At 40.5% G+C, this 14,550-nt stretch overlaps 1 protein-coding gene across 1 annotated transcript in view; it reads left to right on the forward strand.

Moving 5' to 3' along the window:
* GSAP (gamma-secretase activating protein) overlaps positions 1-14,113 on the forward strand; it is a 41,629-nt gene extending 27,516 nt beyond the window's left edge. The window contains exons 20-30 of the mRNA XM_010074865.1: positions 183-238; positions 644-675; positions 2,347-2,408; positions 3,987-4,082; positions 7,554-7,624; positions 8,185-8,279; positions 9,408-9,527; positions 10,643-10,704; positions 12,656-12,760; positions 12,909-13,002; positions 14,013-14,113. Coding sequence (XP_010073167.1) covers positions 183-238; positions 644-675; positions 2,347-2,408; positions 3,987-4,082; positions 7,554-7,624; positions 8,185-8,279; positions 9,408-9,527; positions 10,643-10,704; positions 12,656-12,760; positions 12,909-13,002; positions 14,013-14,113 — 894 coding nt within the window. The remainder of the gene's footprint in view (positions 1-182; positions 239-643; positions 676-2,346; positions 2,409-3,986; positions 4,083-7,553; positions 7,625-8,184; positions 8,280-9,407; positions 9,528-10,642; positions 10,705-12,655; positions 12,761-12,908; positions 13,003-14,012) is intronic.
* The last annotated feature ends 437 nt before the right edge of the window (positions 14,114-14,550 follow it).

A 14,550-nucleotide genomic window follows, 5' to 3' on the forward strand; every position in this document is an offset into this window, starting at 1 on the left:
TAGATGTGTGTGAGTGAGTGCCTGTGAGCATGGGTAGTTGGCAGGTGGGCTGAAGCCCCACTGTGCATTATTTCAATTCAAAGGCAAAACCAGCTTAATTTCTCATCTGCGTTTTATCAGGAAGTATTTTAATTGGCTGCGTACTTTGTTCATTTGGGGATTTTTGTTTGTTTACAAACCAGAGAGAAGAGAGAAGAACCACAGCATATTTGAGGAATATTTTTGAAAATGCCAAAAAGTAGGTACTGTTTTCTATTATACTTAACCTTTCCTGTTTTGGTGGAGTATGTTGAAGGATTTAATGTGCCGTTTAAATAGCTGGTTAGGTATCTGATTAGATGTCTTACTTTAAAGAATATTATCCATCTGAAAATCAATTATTGGAGCCCTTGTAATCACTAGAGCAGGATCTTGAATCTCCAGGCCTCTAGAGCTAGGGAATTTGTGGTAAAGAGTTCATCTTATGCAACTGAGACAGGTAGAATTTTTTTAATGTCTGTACTAAATGTAGTCACATGTACAGTTTTTGGATTTCTTTACTGTCTTTGAAAGATCAAAGGGTTGTTTAAGCTTGTGAATGTCCTTATGAAATCCTTTAGAATAATGCATATGAAGCAAGCTGATTTTTTGTTTCAAAACCCAGGGTGCTTTCTCATCTGGACACTTGGGACCCTGGTAAGTAAATGTTGTCTTGATGTAGGCCTTAGCTGTAAGATTTATTAGAATATTTCCATCTAGCTGCTGTTGGCTAAAAAGAAATTGCTGTGTATGTTTTCACCACTAAAGAGTTTGAGGCATTAAGATGAGCATTATTAGATTAGAGGAAAACTTCTTCTCTGATAGTCATGATAGGATCATATACTGACTAGGAAACCCTTGAAAAAAAAGTTCTTACTTCATATTGTATCTAAGAACATAAGCAGTAAACCTTTGTCTGCCTAAGGATTTCTCCTTCGGGATTTTTCTCCTGGAGCGGGGTATCAGTGATGCCATGTTACTGCTGAGTCTTGTCCACTCATAGCTCCTTTGCAACTCTAGAACGTGTGTACCATGGGAGATTATGCCTGGTGAAAAATCGTGGTGTAGAGAAAGCAGACATGCAGTAATTTCCTTAGGCCAGGAACACTTGAGATTTTTGTGATCTCAGTTCCTCTGCAACAATAAGTAAGACTGAATTCAGTAGAAAATTATGTTCCTGCTGTTTACACACCAGTGCCTTCTATGTGCTCTGTCGCTGTTCTGTGAAATGATGCTGATCTAAGTGCTGCTCGCTCCTTTTAATATGAAGAATTTTCAGTGCATTCATTTCCAGCCCCTAACACGGGTCATCAACACCACTGCTGGTTATTGCTGCGGGCTCTGACTTTGAGGGACCTTGTATCAACTTTGCTAGCCTCAGGTTCATGTTTGCCAAAGGTGCTTATTGATAAAGAAGTCAGATGTTTAACTGTTACTAGAGAATTTCTAGATAGCTGCCAGCCAGTAATAAGCATCAATGGAGTGTATCTTCCCTGTAGTTTTTTCTTCAGGACCTTTAAAATCAAGCAACACAGATCTTTGTGCCGCTAAGTGGTGGAGTAAATATATTTCAAGGTGAGCCAAGATGGCTGGAAAGAACTTTGCAAAAATTTCACACTTAGGTTTGTAAAATGTTGACTTGATTTTATGCTACATGATGAAATAGGAGATTGTTTTTTTTTTTCCTTTGCTGTTAGTAGACAGGAAGTGTTGTTTAGGAAATACAGGGTTTAAACTTCAGTGGATACTATAACCTCCTTCCGTTTGGTTAGAGAAGTTGTGATCTTTTACATAGCGGTCTGCAAATCAGAATAACAGAAGCAGCCAGATCATGGGAGAGAACCAAGAAAATGGGAGGTGATGCTGTGGAGTATTTACTTTTTGTCTAGCCATTTCCTTGGAAAACCCATGCAGCTGTTTTAGCTTGTTTGTTTGTAAATCACAAGATTTAAGTAGCATACACATTTGCACCGGTGTTACCAGAAGGTTCTCTGTGCATCTGCTCTGCTGAGTCAACACACTGTGATAACTCTTACTTAAATATCAAAGAGTAATTCAAATGAAGTGTAAAGAGGTGTGACAGGCTTGTGTTCCTCTATGCTCAGTGTTAAACACTTGAGGGAGAAGATGGCAGATACAGAGTTATTTTCCATTCCTTACTTCTCTCTTACACAGTCCTTGATTCTTCGCTAGTTCTGTAGGGGAGTAGATAAAACCACAACTTCTGTTTGCTTGTGTATGTTTCTAGGTACTTTTGAAGCTGGTTGAAGTCTTGTGGTATTTCTGTAGCATCATGTCCTTGAATGATTCTTGCTCTCTTTGTTTCAGAGGAAAGGCTAATACCTCTCTTTCAAGAGGAAGATTATCAGCAGCAATTACTAATGGGACTGGTATGTGCTTTTGTCACAGTGTACACTAGAGGACGCACAGCCTCAACAAATGTAAAGAGTAAGCTTATAAGTTCCAGTGCTGAGTGGAAGCTCACTCAGAGTAACTACGGGACCAACGTGGTTTTTCCCAAGTTTTAGAGTTCATAGTCATGATATCATCTTAGCAGGTCATGATATCCTAAGGCATAGGGGAAAAACAGCAATGGAAACTTTGTTTGTCAAAATGCTTTTTCCCAATACAATTTTTCTTTTGCTAGAAACTCTTATTCCATCCTCCTGGAGTTCATCTTAATCTGTCAGTTATTTTGGGGCTACTTCACATCCTTAAAACATGTATAGGGAAATTCCCCACCCACTGCTTACCTGAAAGAGAAGATCACAGATCTTTTTGCTCCTCATTTTAACATCTTTTTACTGTCTCCTTTTCCTTCTACCTCACTTGTGGGACTGCTGTGGCTATTCTGAGATCCCTTTCTCTTTTGCACTGTTTTCACTGATGATGTCCCCAAAGGACCTACCGTCCTTATGCTTCTGGGTAATAAATCCTCTCTCAAATCCCTACCTGTGCTCTCTCTGTCTAAATACACATCTTTGCTTATCTCTGGTTCTTACTATCAAAACCAAATAAAACTCTTTCTCATGCACTGGAAGTTCTCAGCACTGCGTCTGTGAAGAGCACATCAACTCTTCCCTGCCTGTCCAAATCTAACCCCAACTTTCATTTTTTGCACTCTTGCCCCTTTTTTTCAAGTTCTGCCTCTCATTCTCTGAAGCTTCTCTACATTCCTTCCCTGCAGTTTATTCAGACAGATCCAAAAAAGCAGCTCACTGCTGTCCTTTGTCAGTATTTTCCTAATTTCCTATTGCTGTCCTGACATATTGAGATTAATCTACTTGTAAACTGCTTGTGACAGAGATTTTATTTGCCTAAGTTTTTCTCTGAGCTTTGACACAAATAACTCTTCATAGTAATTCTCAGCAAAGAATCTGCATGGACTTGAGTTGCAATCAGAAGCTACCTGGGGTCAGAGAATATTGCAAAAAGGAGAAGGCAGAGAGTGGCATGGACTGTATGATAACAAACATCTGATTTTAAAGATTTTACAATTAATGTTTAACCTGAAGTTGCCAGTAATCACACAGGCTCTTGCGTTCTTGGCTGCTATCACGAACTGTACCTGTGATAGTTCTCTCTATTGTAAAATCTCTCAGGTTTATTTGTATGTAATAAATATTTATATTCTCAGGATTCAATGTTCACATTGAAGTCCTTCTTTCACCCTGTTCACTTGACTTGAACCAGAGAGAGATAAGAACTGTAAGCTTTATCTCTTTAATGTCATTGAAAGTTCAACTTGGTGCTCATTTTGCTAAATTTGCATCAAGTTACCATTTTGATATTCATATCTGCTGTTGAATTTGGTATCATCGTATGGTATCTTGAGATCTCATGAGTTTTGTAACGGGGCAACGTTTTTTTGTGCTAATGCTTAGTGATAGGACCCTGCACCTGCTGGAGCTTTTGCATCTTTTTGAAGATGCCATAAGAACACTGAATTGTTGGCTTTTTTTTTCTAGATGGTTGCTCAGCTAAAGGATCACCTTATGAGACATCTGCAGTATGTAGGAAAAAAGAAGATTGACCAAATAGTTTTGGATTACGTTGCAAACCTGGTTGGTTTGATTTCATAGTCACTATTGTAAGCAAGCATGTATTTGTTGGAGGGTAGGGTCTTTGGTACATACTGTGTGTATATAGCATATATTTGTTGGGAGGAGATTGTTTTTAAGATGTTTAACCATGTTTTGCTGCTTAGTATTGTATGTATTGATAAAGGCACTAATAATACTTAAATAATAGTAAAAGCAGTTGTATTGGTTGCTTAGAGTACGGAAGAAACAGTTCCCTCTACAGATTTTACAAAGTTCTTCAGGGGAATGAATTGGCTTGATTCTTCTGACAGTTTTCTGTAGCATCAGCAGCATGTAGCTGAGCTACTGAAACTAATGAAACAGGAAGACACTTGAAATTATTTGCTTGTCTGTGTGCTTTCATAAAATATTTTTTATTACATTCAGGAGCAAATGAGTGGCTGAGAATAGGGCTCCATGGTGTGTAGCCACTGTATAAATCAATTGCAGCTGGAGTTGAAGTAGCCAAGACATGGGACCATGAACAGTTTCTCAAAACAACAGACTAGTGGCTGGTTGCTGTCAGAGAACTGTGTGCATTTGTAAACAGAGAAGTAACCTGGGGAAGTGTGAATGAAATGTTTCACTGGGAATTCCCTTGTTTGCCGAGGAGGTTTGCAGAGCCCGGTACTCCTGGTTACCAGTTCACATGCCACCTAGCCTGCAGTAGTTGTTTGTGTGTCTATATTATCTCTCTCCTCTGCAACCTCTTTGTCTTAGCTTTACTCTGTATCTATTTCCCTCAGTCTTTTCATTTCAGCAGGGCAGAAAAGAGGGGAAATAACTTACAGAAGCAGCATGACATTTGCTGCCCTGACAGCAAACAGAAGAGGAGGCAGAGTGAACAGATGGCCAGTGGCACAAGAAAGAGACAGACCAGAATACGCTCTTGAAATTTCTCTGAAAGTTGCTGCAGTGGCTGCACCTTCTGGGCTGGTGTCCTGTGGCTATTGGCTGATGAGGTCTCCACTGCAGAGGAATAGAAGACAGGCACCATTTGGATTTGAGTTTCCTCAGGAGGAGGACTGACTCATATTCCCTGTGCAGGAGGGAATCTGGAAGACAGCAAGACCTTGTCTTACTCAATTTTCGCCTTTGCTTCTGATTCTTTTCTCCAGCTGCTTCCATGTCTTTCCTGTAGGAACAGCCACAGGAGCTGAGCACTTGTGGCTACGAATGACTTTCTGGAACTTCAGTCTGCTCAGCACCTTTGCCTGCAGAGGTAGATGTTTCAAGACAGCAAGATGTTTTGCAAATGTCAGCCTAGGCCACCCTGCATGCACTGTCTTGCTGTTGATCATGTTTTCTCTCACTAGTTTAGAACACTCCAAAGGAAATGTCTTCTGATACTTGCACAGAAAAAACTCACCTTCTACATCTTTGTTACTAAATGAACAATGGCTTTGCCATGAAGGTATGGGCTTAGCTCTTAACTTGGTTCCTCCAGAGACCTGCTGCTAGCCTTGGAGAAGCATCTGCCTGTACTCCTCCTATGAAACATATATGTTTCTTTTCTCTCATGGATGTTGTCCTCTGTGTGAAAAAAGTTTGAGACATGGCCTCTCTGTCTGTGTGTTTTCTACAATGTCCGTTGTGGCTGGTCTCCAAAGTGCTGTTGTTGGGGATGTCATGTCACAAGCATTTAAGTATTTTGTGATAGCTAGGTTGACTATGACTTAGTTTTCTTTATACCCTGCGAAAGCTATACAGTTTGCTGTATTGTTAAGCAAAGAATATTGATTCTGGAGTGTCACACCCATGAAAACAATTTTTATTGCACAAATACTAAGAGATGATTCTGGAGTTTATAAGAAGCTTTCCTTCACCTCAACGCTGATCTGAAGATCCAGCTGTAGCTCCTGATACAGAGGCCTTAGCTGCACCCTGTGTGCTGGCCAAAGATGAAAGTCATTCCAGCAGCAGGTGCAGTTCTTGTGAGACCCTTCACAATTTTTGTTGCACAAATACTAAGAGATGATTCTGATGATTCTGGAGTTTATAAGAAGCTTTCCTTCACCTCAACGCTGATCTGAAGATCCAGCTGTAGCTCCTGATACAGAGGCCTTAGCTGCACCCTGTGTGCTGGCCAAAGATGAAAGTCATTCCAGCAGCAGGTGCAGTTCTTGTGAGACCCTTCTCTGAAAACTGAAAATCGCTCCTTTCATGGAAAACGAGTGAAGAAAACTTGCCGTACTACAGAGAGATTAAACTGGAACTTTCCACTGAATCCAGAAAGTATGAAGATTGAAAGCATTAGGTGGTTATTTTGCATCAGGTAGCTGTGCAAGGCTGGATGGAGTGGTGGAGGAAAAAGGTGCTACCTGGTAGAGCTTTCTGGCCAAGGTACAGAGGAGAGCACTCGGGAGCGTTATGAGACCAGTATTCCTGTTGTGGCGTTTGCATATGAACCTTTCCTGTGCGTCTTGTTTCTCTCTTGCTCGGAGCCTGTGACAAGTTAGAGGTTGGAGGGAGCAGAGTCTATGAGGAGAAAAGAGGATAGGAAAAAGGATTCCCGGATTCTGGCCATCTTAGGGGGGAAAAGGTTTTGTAACTTCTTGTAACACCTCTCTGCAAAATGGGGGTCAGACTTGCTTCCAAGGAGTTTCATGGGATTGATTGATTAGTGCACTTTGAGGCTCAGAGATAAAAGGCCTAGAGGAAGTGTCTCAGTTCTGTTACTGCCAAACGGAAGTGGTTACACATGGTAACCATGAGGGGCCAGCTAGAGGAAGTTATTTCAGCTCTTTCATGCATGTTTCTCCCTTTCAGCTGCAGAAGATTAGAAGACCCAAGTGAGAACAGGGCTTGTGGCTTTCATATGCTGACAGTCTGTGCTGGAGGTTAGCCTGGGAGTGCAAAGAAGCAACAATATGGGCCAAGGGATTGTTTTACTTCACTATGGACAAAAAGGAGGACAGTTTTACTTTTACTTCACTATGGACAGATGAGAAGAGGCATTTGCTTGTCTCATCTTTCCTCCTTAACAGGACTAGATTTGCGATTCCTCCTGCAGACTTTTTTCAGCAAACTGAGTGTTCCCCTGTCTTCAGCATCATCCAGTTTTGTCTGGGCCCTAGGGACCTTTCCTTGCCAAATGCTCAGCCACTTGGACATGGAGTTTTTGCTTTCATGGCAAACAGATCTCTGAGAGTTTGATGCAAGAGCATGAGATCAGTTGATTCTCAAGAAGCACAATGTGTTAAGATGCTGAATGTTTTGCACAATGTTTTCATGAGCTAGAAGCACTTACTTTAAACTTCTGGAAGAGAGCAATTCAGTTAATTCAAATCTTAATCAATTTTACGTTTTAAGCCCCTAGAAAAAAATATAAATGCTGAAGTCTTAGTAGGAGTCTCATGGTAAGTTTTTAACATAAACTGGTGTGTGAAATGAATGAAGGACAAGGACCTGCTGTACACGTGATCCTAGAAACATTGTCTTTTTTTGTTTTAGCTGAATCTGATACATCGAATAATGAAAGAAGTTTGGAGGAGATACCAGCTTCATTCCTGCATCTTCTGCTTGTGAGCAAGTAATTTGTTAAAGTTTTCAATCTGCGTTTTAAATAATACATACTAATGCATAATAATTTTGGTCTTCAAGAATACTACTCACTTAAACAGTCAGTACTTACTCTGTGAATGTCAATATGACTGTCATGTACGCTTTTCAATGATCCTGCTGGCCCTCTCTAAGCCAACGTGAATATTCATCATCTAGGTGGTTTTACAGCTGGAGCTCAAAGTTGCTGAGTTCACAGTGGTCTCAAGCAGGGTAGTGGGTGTTGAACACCTATAAAGCCAGGTCACTTATAGCAATACTCAAAATATTTCAGCAGGTGCTGTTGATACCAGGTACTGCTGAGAGACTTGGAGTGGGGGAAGGAGAAAGGGGACACCACAGATATATTGTGTGTCAACATTTAGATGAACAGCTAGGGCTGTTAGGTGACAGACACCTAAGCAAACAATAGCATCCCGTGGCAATTCACCCCAAATGCATGCATCTAGTGCAAGTGTAGTACAACAAATTGACTGTGTAGCCAGGAGAGGTTCCTTATGCTTTGCTACTTTGTTAAATACAGTGATGAGAGAGGAAGTACGGAAGAGTTTGCAGTGTTTCACATCATGAGTCGGATTCTGGAAGCTGCAAATGGCATGTGCATGCCTTTACCTCCTGGTAAGTCGTATGTTTTGCTGGTTTAATCCTAAGCAAGGAGAGCAGTGCTATGAATTGCTCCCAGGAGCGCTAGTTGCAGCACACGTGTCAAGTTAGCTTTGGCAGTATTGAAATCTATTCGAGACAGTTAGAGAGGGCAAGACCCTCCATAAACACATGCAAGTGAAATGAAACAAAACTGAATAGTTACTGCAAATAGAGACAACAAATCAGAGGTTTAGTTCTGTTTTCAGCTTCCAGTGGAGTGTTTGGGAACAGTCTTAGCTCAGAACTAAGATTTAGACTTTTTTCACTTATATATTTTTCTTGGGCAACTGGACTTTAGTGTGAAGGGCTCCATGGGAAAATTCTATCCTGGAGAAAAAAAAAAAAAAGTGTTTTTCTCTTCATGTTGCCCTGCTAATATTTTTTTTGGTTTTATCCTGAAAGGATTACCTCCAGCTTTATGGAAGAGCTGATCTTGATAGTAGACTTGTGTTTCCTAGAGCTCCTCATAATCACTTAGTCTTTTCAAAGCACTTGCTTGTTTTTGTTAGGAAAAGACTTCTTAATTTTGTAATGCTTTCTGATTCTATTTGAATCTTTCTAGTTTGTATTTCCTGATCTGTCTTCAATCTTTGAAACTGATTTTGGTATGAGGTTGTCCCTCAAACTTACACTGTGTGGGCACAAATGCTGCCACATAAAAGTGTCACGTGATGACAAGACCATCATCTGGCTGATGTTAAGTGAGAAACTGAAGTCTTAATGCTGCCTGTGGGAATGTGTGGGTGGGAGCCACGTACTGAGGGTGCTGAGGTCTCTGGTTTTGATTCATTAGGAAGAAAGAGGGAGATAAAAGGCAAAATAATAGAGCAATTCAGACATAGGGCAAGGCCTTGGAGATGTTTAATGACCACGTATGACTATAACGAATGTTTTCAGTCCCCTTGACTTTCTTCTTTCTTGCACTTGAGAGGACTTAAACGATGCCTAAATAAGACTACATGGCTGCTGATAAACCGATTTCCTCACTACCTATAAACAGTCAGAAGAAGAGAGTTGGCCGTAGAGTAATGCCAGTCTCTAACACAGATTTAGGAAAAAATATACATTGTGATACCAAACAAGTTTGTCTCTCTTTCATAGGTTTTCACACTCTGCACTTGGGCCTTGGTGTTCGATGTCTTCCTCTGCACACTCTCCTGCACTATATTGATAATGGAGTCTTGCATTTGACAGAAACCTGTGTCAGGAAATTGCTGAGAGGTACAGTGAGTTTAATGTGTTTCATTTGTTACCAGCCAGCTGACTGGGAGTGCTGTCCTTTCAGCCATTCAAACTCAGACACACGGGAATACTGCCCAGGAGACTCGGTTCTTCTTCTAGAGTGCTCTTTCACTGAGCGCTGTAGTTGATGGCGTTGCCCAGCTGAAAGGAGAAAATTATGGCTCAGACTATATTAATTGAGCTTTATTGTCGTAGACAAACAAATATATCTTTGGGGAGAGTTTGAGTTTATAATTTTTCCACTTGGCACTTCTTAGAAAAGTAAATACTAAAGACCATCATAGAATTTGTTGGGGGATTTCTGTGACTATATGAAAGTGCACAGCTATGTGTAAGGAAGTTAGTCTGCCATCCAGTCCTCATCTTTTGCTTTTATTATGTTTGGAACAAGATAATCCTAGTGCTAGGATTGGTAAATGGCTAGAAACTCAGTGCTAGGAAGTTAAAATTCCAAATAAGTAAACAAAAGCCTACCTGACCCAACATCCCAATATTTTTAGTAAATATTGAGGTTGTGAATGTCTTCTAAATCTATTGTAAGTTTACCTAAAGGTGGGAGTTAGTCAGTTCTGTATAGTCATATATATATATATATATATCAGAACCTGTATAGTCATGAAGAGGAGCCTAAGGCTTCAGAACAAAATGGGGAGTGAGGCAGATTGGCAGTTGCAGGTCACAGTTAGCATCACATCCATGTTAATTGCCTTTTCGAGATGAGAAGGAAGACAGAACTGTAGCATAAGTTTCCTGGGATACAGCAGCACTGTGCTAAAGCTCCCGAACAGTAATGCATTTCATCAGCTGCAACTGTATTCCCTTGTAATGTGCTATTTCTCCAGTGTTGAAGAAAAGGGACACAATATGCAGCATCTGTCTGTGCCTGATCTTTGTAAATAAAATATTATAAACAGTATAATATAAACAGTATAAACATAAAGAACACTCCTAATAACCCTTATTTAGAATTAAAATTTTCATTTCCTTAGAGAGGTGGTATTTATTCAGAATGTCTTATGTGAAAGTTGAAAGTTCTAGTTACGTGGTTATCACTAAGAGTGATGGATTTGTTTTGTTTTGTTTTTCCCTTGTAGATCTGGATGACACTGAGGAGAATGAAAAGCTGAAGTTCAGTATTGTTATGAGGCTTCCTGAGGTAACTAATAACTTTGGATGTCATTTCTTGGATTTTAGAATTGATAGGAAATTCCTCCCTCTGCATAGGATCAAATGAATGGAAGACACCGTTCAAATAGGCCACAGATATAACCTGAGCCTCCACAGGCTCTCAATCTGCTGCTCGTGCCCTGTAGGGTACGCTGATAACTGTAGATTTGTCATTAGTGTTTTACAGTGTCTCTAGTACCCTGCAGGAGTCAAATAGACAAGGCTGACACTTCTGTTGGGTACTCATCTGCATAAAGCAATAACAGTTTTATGGGGTTTAAAGAGGATTGTGTGTATGGTTTTTAGCATCCACAAATGCCTTTCTCACTTATGATCTCTGTTTTTAGTTTTATTCATTTTATCAAATAGGTTCAAAAGGTGGTACAGTAAAACCTGTAAAATCTGAGCATATCACAACCCGGTGGCAGGGACTGAATTACATCTTCCCCTCTGTGGAATCTCCCAGCCTCGCCCGTTGGTGAGGTGACTCATTTAGCCACGTGCTGGGACTAATTACTGATGCTCCATTAAAAGTTGCAACAGAATGGGACATTAACTTCCCCTCTTCCCCTTTTACTTCCTAGCGCACATGACAGTACTGTAGATGAAGCACAACATCTCAGTGAGCAGAGGAAAACCAGGGATCCCCCCTTGGGGAGTGCCTTGCTGTAGAACAGGCTTTTCTCAACATAAGTTGCTTATTGTTTGCTCATTATGGGCTGTTACATGTAGTTCAAATGGCCAGAAGTGCCACTTTGGTTTTCTCTAACAAGGGCTTCTTTATTTGGCAGCAGTTTTGAAAGGGGTAGGGAAATAGAACTCCACAGGACACTCTTTGTTCTCTGTATCTTGTTTTGGGCATGGGTTGGTGAGCTGGGCTCAGCGCGGGGCCTCCTGGAGCTGTCAGCCCCAGGCCTGGTGGGTGGGGAACACCATTCCAACCGCGCTTTGACGTGAGGGGCTGAGCTGTGAGTGCTTTAGGGGACATGTACTGCTAGTTATGCACAGTGGACTCAATGCCTTATTGTATCTATCTACAGCTTTGGGAAAAAATGCAGTGAATTGTTTGTTTGCCAAAAAGGACACTTTGGGGTGACTCGGACTATTTTGAGCAGGTTACGTTCATAGATTACTTCAGTTGCATCAGAAGCAAGTATCTAAGCACCAGTGAAACTGTCCAGCGTTTCCTGAATGAACGCTTTCAGTAGTCTGTGTTGCAATACAGATAAAAGTGTGTGTGGGGGGGTGGAATCTAGATAGGGAAAAAATAGCAGAAGGTGGAGCTAATTTCACAGTGTGTTCATATTTGTTTGCTTATTGGTTAGGATTGGAAGCTTTGGGACATCTGGGTTTGAATCTCTCTTGCCTTTGGGAATGCTATCAATTCACAGGACAATGTCCTGAATAATGGGATGCAAATTGTGTTCCCAGTATCTCTCTCTGCTGGCATTCTGCTTTTGTAAGTTTCCTTAAACTGAGCCTGAGAGAAGCTCTGTTCTGAACACAGCACTGAGGAATGGGGCATCTGTGTTGTTCTGTGGAAGAAGAATGAGTCTAAACCAGAGAGCCACAGTAAAGGATAAATGGTCATTTTAAGCCTCAATTAATATTTAAGTGCACATGCAAAGTGGGACAGAGAGAATGGGACAGACTGATTAATAGAAACTCAGTGAGTAGCTCAGTGGGTACTTAGTAGCAAGGTTTTGATTGTTTCCCATGTTTTGGGAGCATATTCTAATCTCTTAGTTACTGGCTCTGAAAGGAAGGCTCTGAGGCTAAAAATTATGACGGCTAGGCTTCTGTCATCAGTGTTTGGAAGCAAAGCACTGTGTTACAGCCTGGATTTTGTTTCTGTTTTTTTTCCTCATTTTCACCTTTCTAAGTTTCCACTGTCCTGTATTTATGTTCTCAGGTTTTGGCTTTTGTTTTTTGTTTACTAGACTCTTGGTCAAAAGATCCACCAGTTTTGGAATCATCCAGTAAATGCTAATTTAATTGCACGGAAATATGTGAAACTTTTGCTTGAGAAGCTGGGGAACAGGCAGGTAAGAGCACATAGGCCAGTTTTTAAAAGTCTTTTGCTTTGACAGTTTTGACATTCCTGTCCTTTCTGTAGACTATAACACACTAAATATAACACTGCAATTTGCACACTTGACTTTGTGAACTAACCTGAAATATTCTTCCTTTCAGTGCAGCAGGCCTATTCCTGAGAGACTCTCGGTCCCTGTAGAGTTTTTGCCACTGAATTACCTGACTAATATGCTGGCAGAGATAGAGAGTCAAGGTAATGTTAATTCCGTACTTGGGAAGATCAGAATTTGTTACTCTTTGGTGCTCACACTCAGCCATATCCTGACTATATTGACACAACTGAGTTCTAAAATTTCAGTGATGTCTGAACATGTAGGTTTGGTTGTCTTGCTGCTGATGGGAGTTGTCAGCGGCTTCTTCACTGTGTATCCTTTTATCCGAATCCTCTGTGTGTTGAATCCAACTGGCAAACTTGTAGTGAACACATGTAGTGAAACATGGGTCATGTCCAGTGTGGTGGTAGCTTGTTATTCTGTGTTCAAATGAGGAGAATAGCCTGTTCCCTATTTATACAGTATGATGGCTAAGAGGCAACTAAAATAAGATTTTCCACTTCAGAAAAGACACTGAGATCACTAGGTCAGGAGGTGCTCTGAGGTAACAGGCATTTTTCTATTTCAACACTGTTCCTTCTTTTTGAAATTAAATTCAAATTGGTTAGGGCACTTGCTTCATACAGTGAACCTGAAGATTTTGAATTCCACTCAAAAAGCAAGGTGCCTTAAAGGAAGCATTATACCTGTTAGTATTACTGGCTATGCCTACATTAGTAAGCAAAATAAAGTCGGGATAAGGACCTTAAGGCTAGAACAGGATTCTCCATGTATGGATACCATCCCATTTGAGGAGGAAGAAGAGTGAAACTGTATAGAACTATAAGAGAATGTGCCCTGGTGCATTTTATGTACTAGCACAAACCTAGCCACTGTGCTTAAAGCTTGTTTTGGCTTCCCCAGTGTAGAATGTAGTAGGAAATCCCTGGTGGCCTCCAGAGCTGGTCTGTCATTTACTGACAGGAAAGGTTCTGCCATGGGTGAGCATCCAAATGGCTCCACTGAAAGCTGGAGGTATTTTGAGTAAATGAAAACACAGTTCTGTCTATTACCTTATCTTTTAGTATTGTAGATCAAGATGCTTAATAGACTGCAGGACAAGAACACTTATGATTTTGTAAATACTAACTTTCTCACAATGTTTTTCTAGGTGTGCATCCATACGAAAACCAAGATCATGTTAATGTAAGATTTGTAGAGGAAACAGCACTCAAACACACTATGACGCTTTTGGGCCTCAACTATTCCTGAAATAACATGTTGTTGAAGAAAGCTAACTGTGATACTGTTACTTAAGTATTCACATTGAAGTGTGCAACCAACTTTTTTTGTGTTTGTTTTAAACTTAAATGTCATGTTTTCCAAATCATCTGCAGTTTTGTGTAGCGACCATTACTGACATAAGCTACTCAGTATTGTTTGGTGCAATGTATTAAGGCTGAAATCACTGACTTCTAGATAAATCCTAGAGAATTTGTCTGACACAAACCCAGGTTTCCAATTAAAGGTATCTGTGGTTTCATTGTTTCATGTTGAAGTGGTCAAATAAGTGGAACTGCAGGAAGTATCAAAGTAGCAAGTATTTTTCAGCTGTGAAAATTGGTATTAATGTCAATTATTTTAAGAAGACGGACAACACTGGAAAAGGTAGTCCAGTTGTACTGTACAGTAACAAGAAACCGGTAACT

Source organism: Pterocles gutturalis, unplaced genomic scaffold (assembly GCF_000699245.1).
Source record: "Pterocles gutturalis isolate BGI_N339 unplaced genomic scaffold, ASM69924v1 scaffold43722, whole genome shotgun sequence".
Classification (NCBI taxonomy): domain Eukaryota; kingdom Metazoa; phylum Chordata; class Aves; order Pterocliformes; family Pteroclidae; genus Pterocles; species Pterocles gutturalis.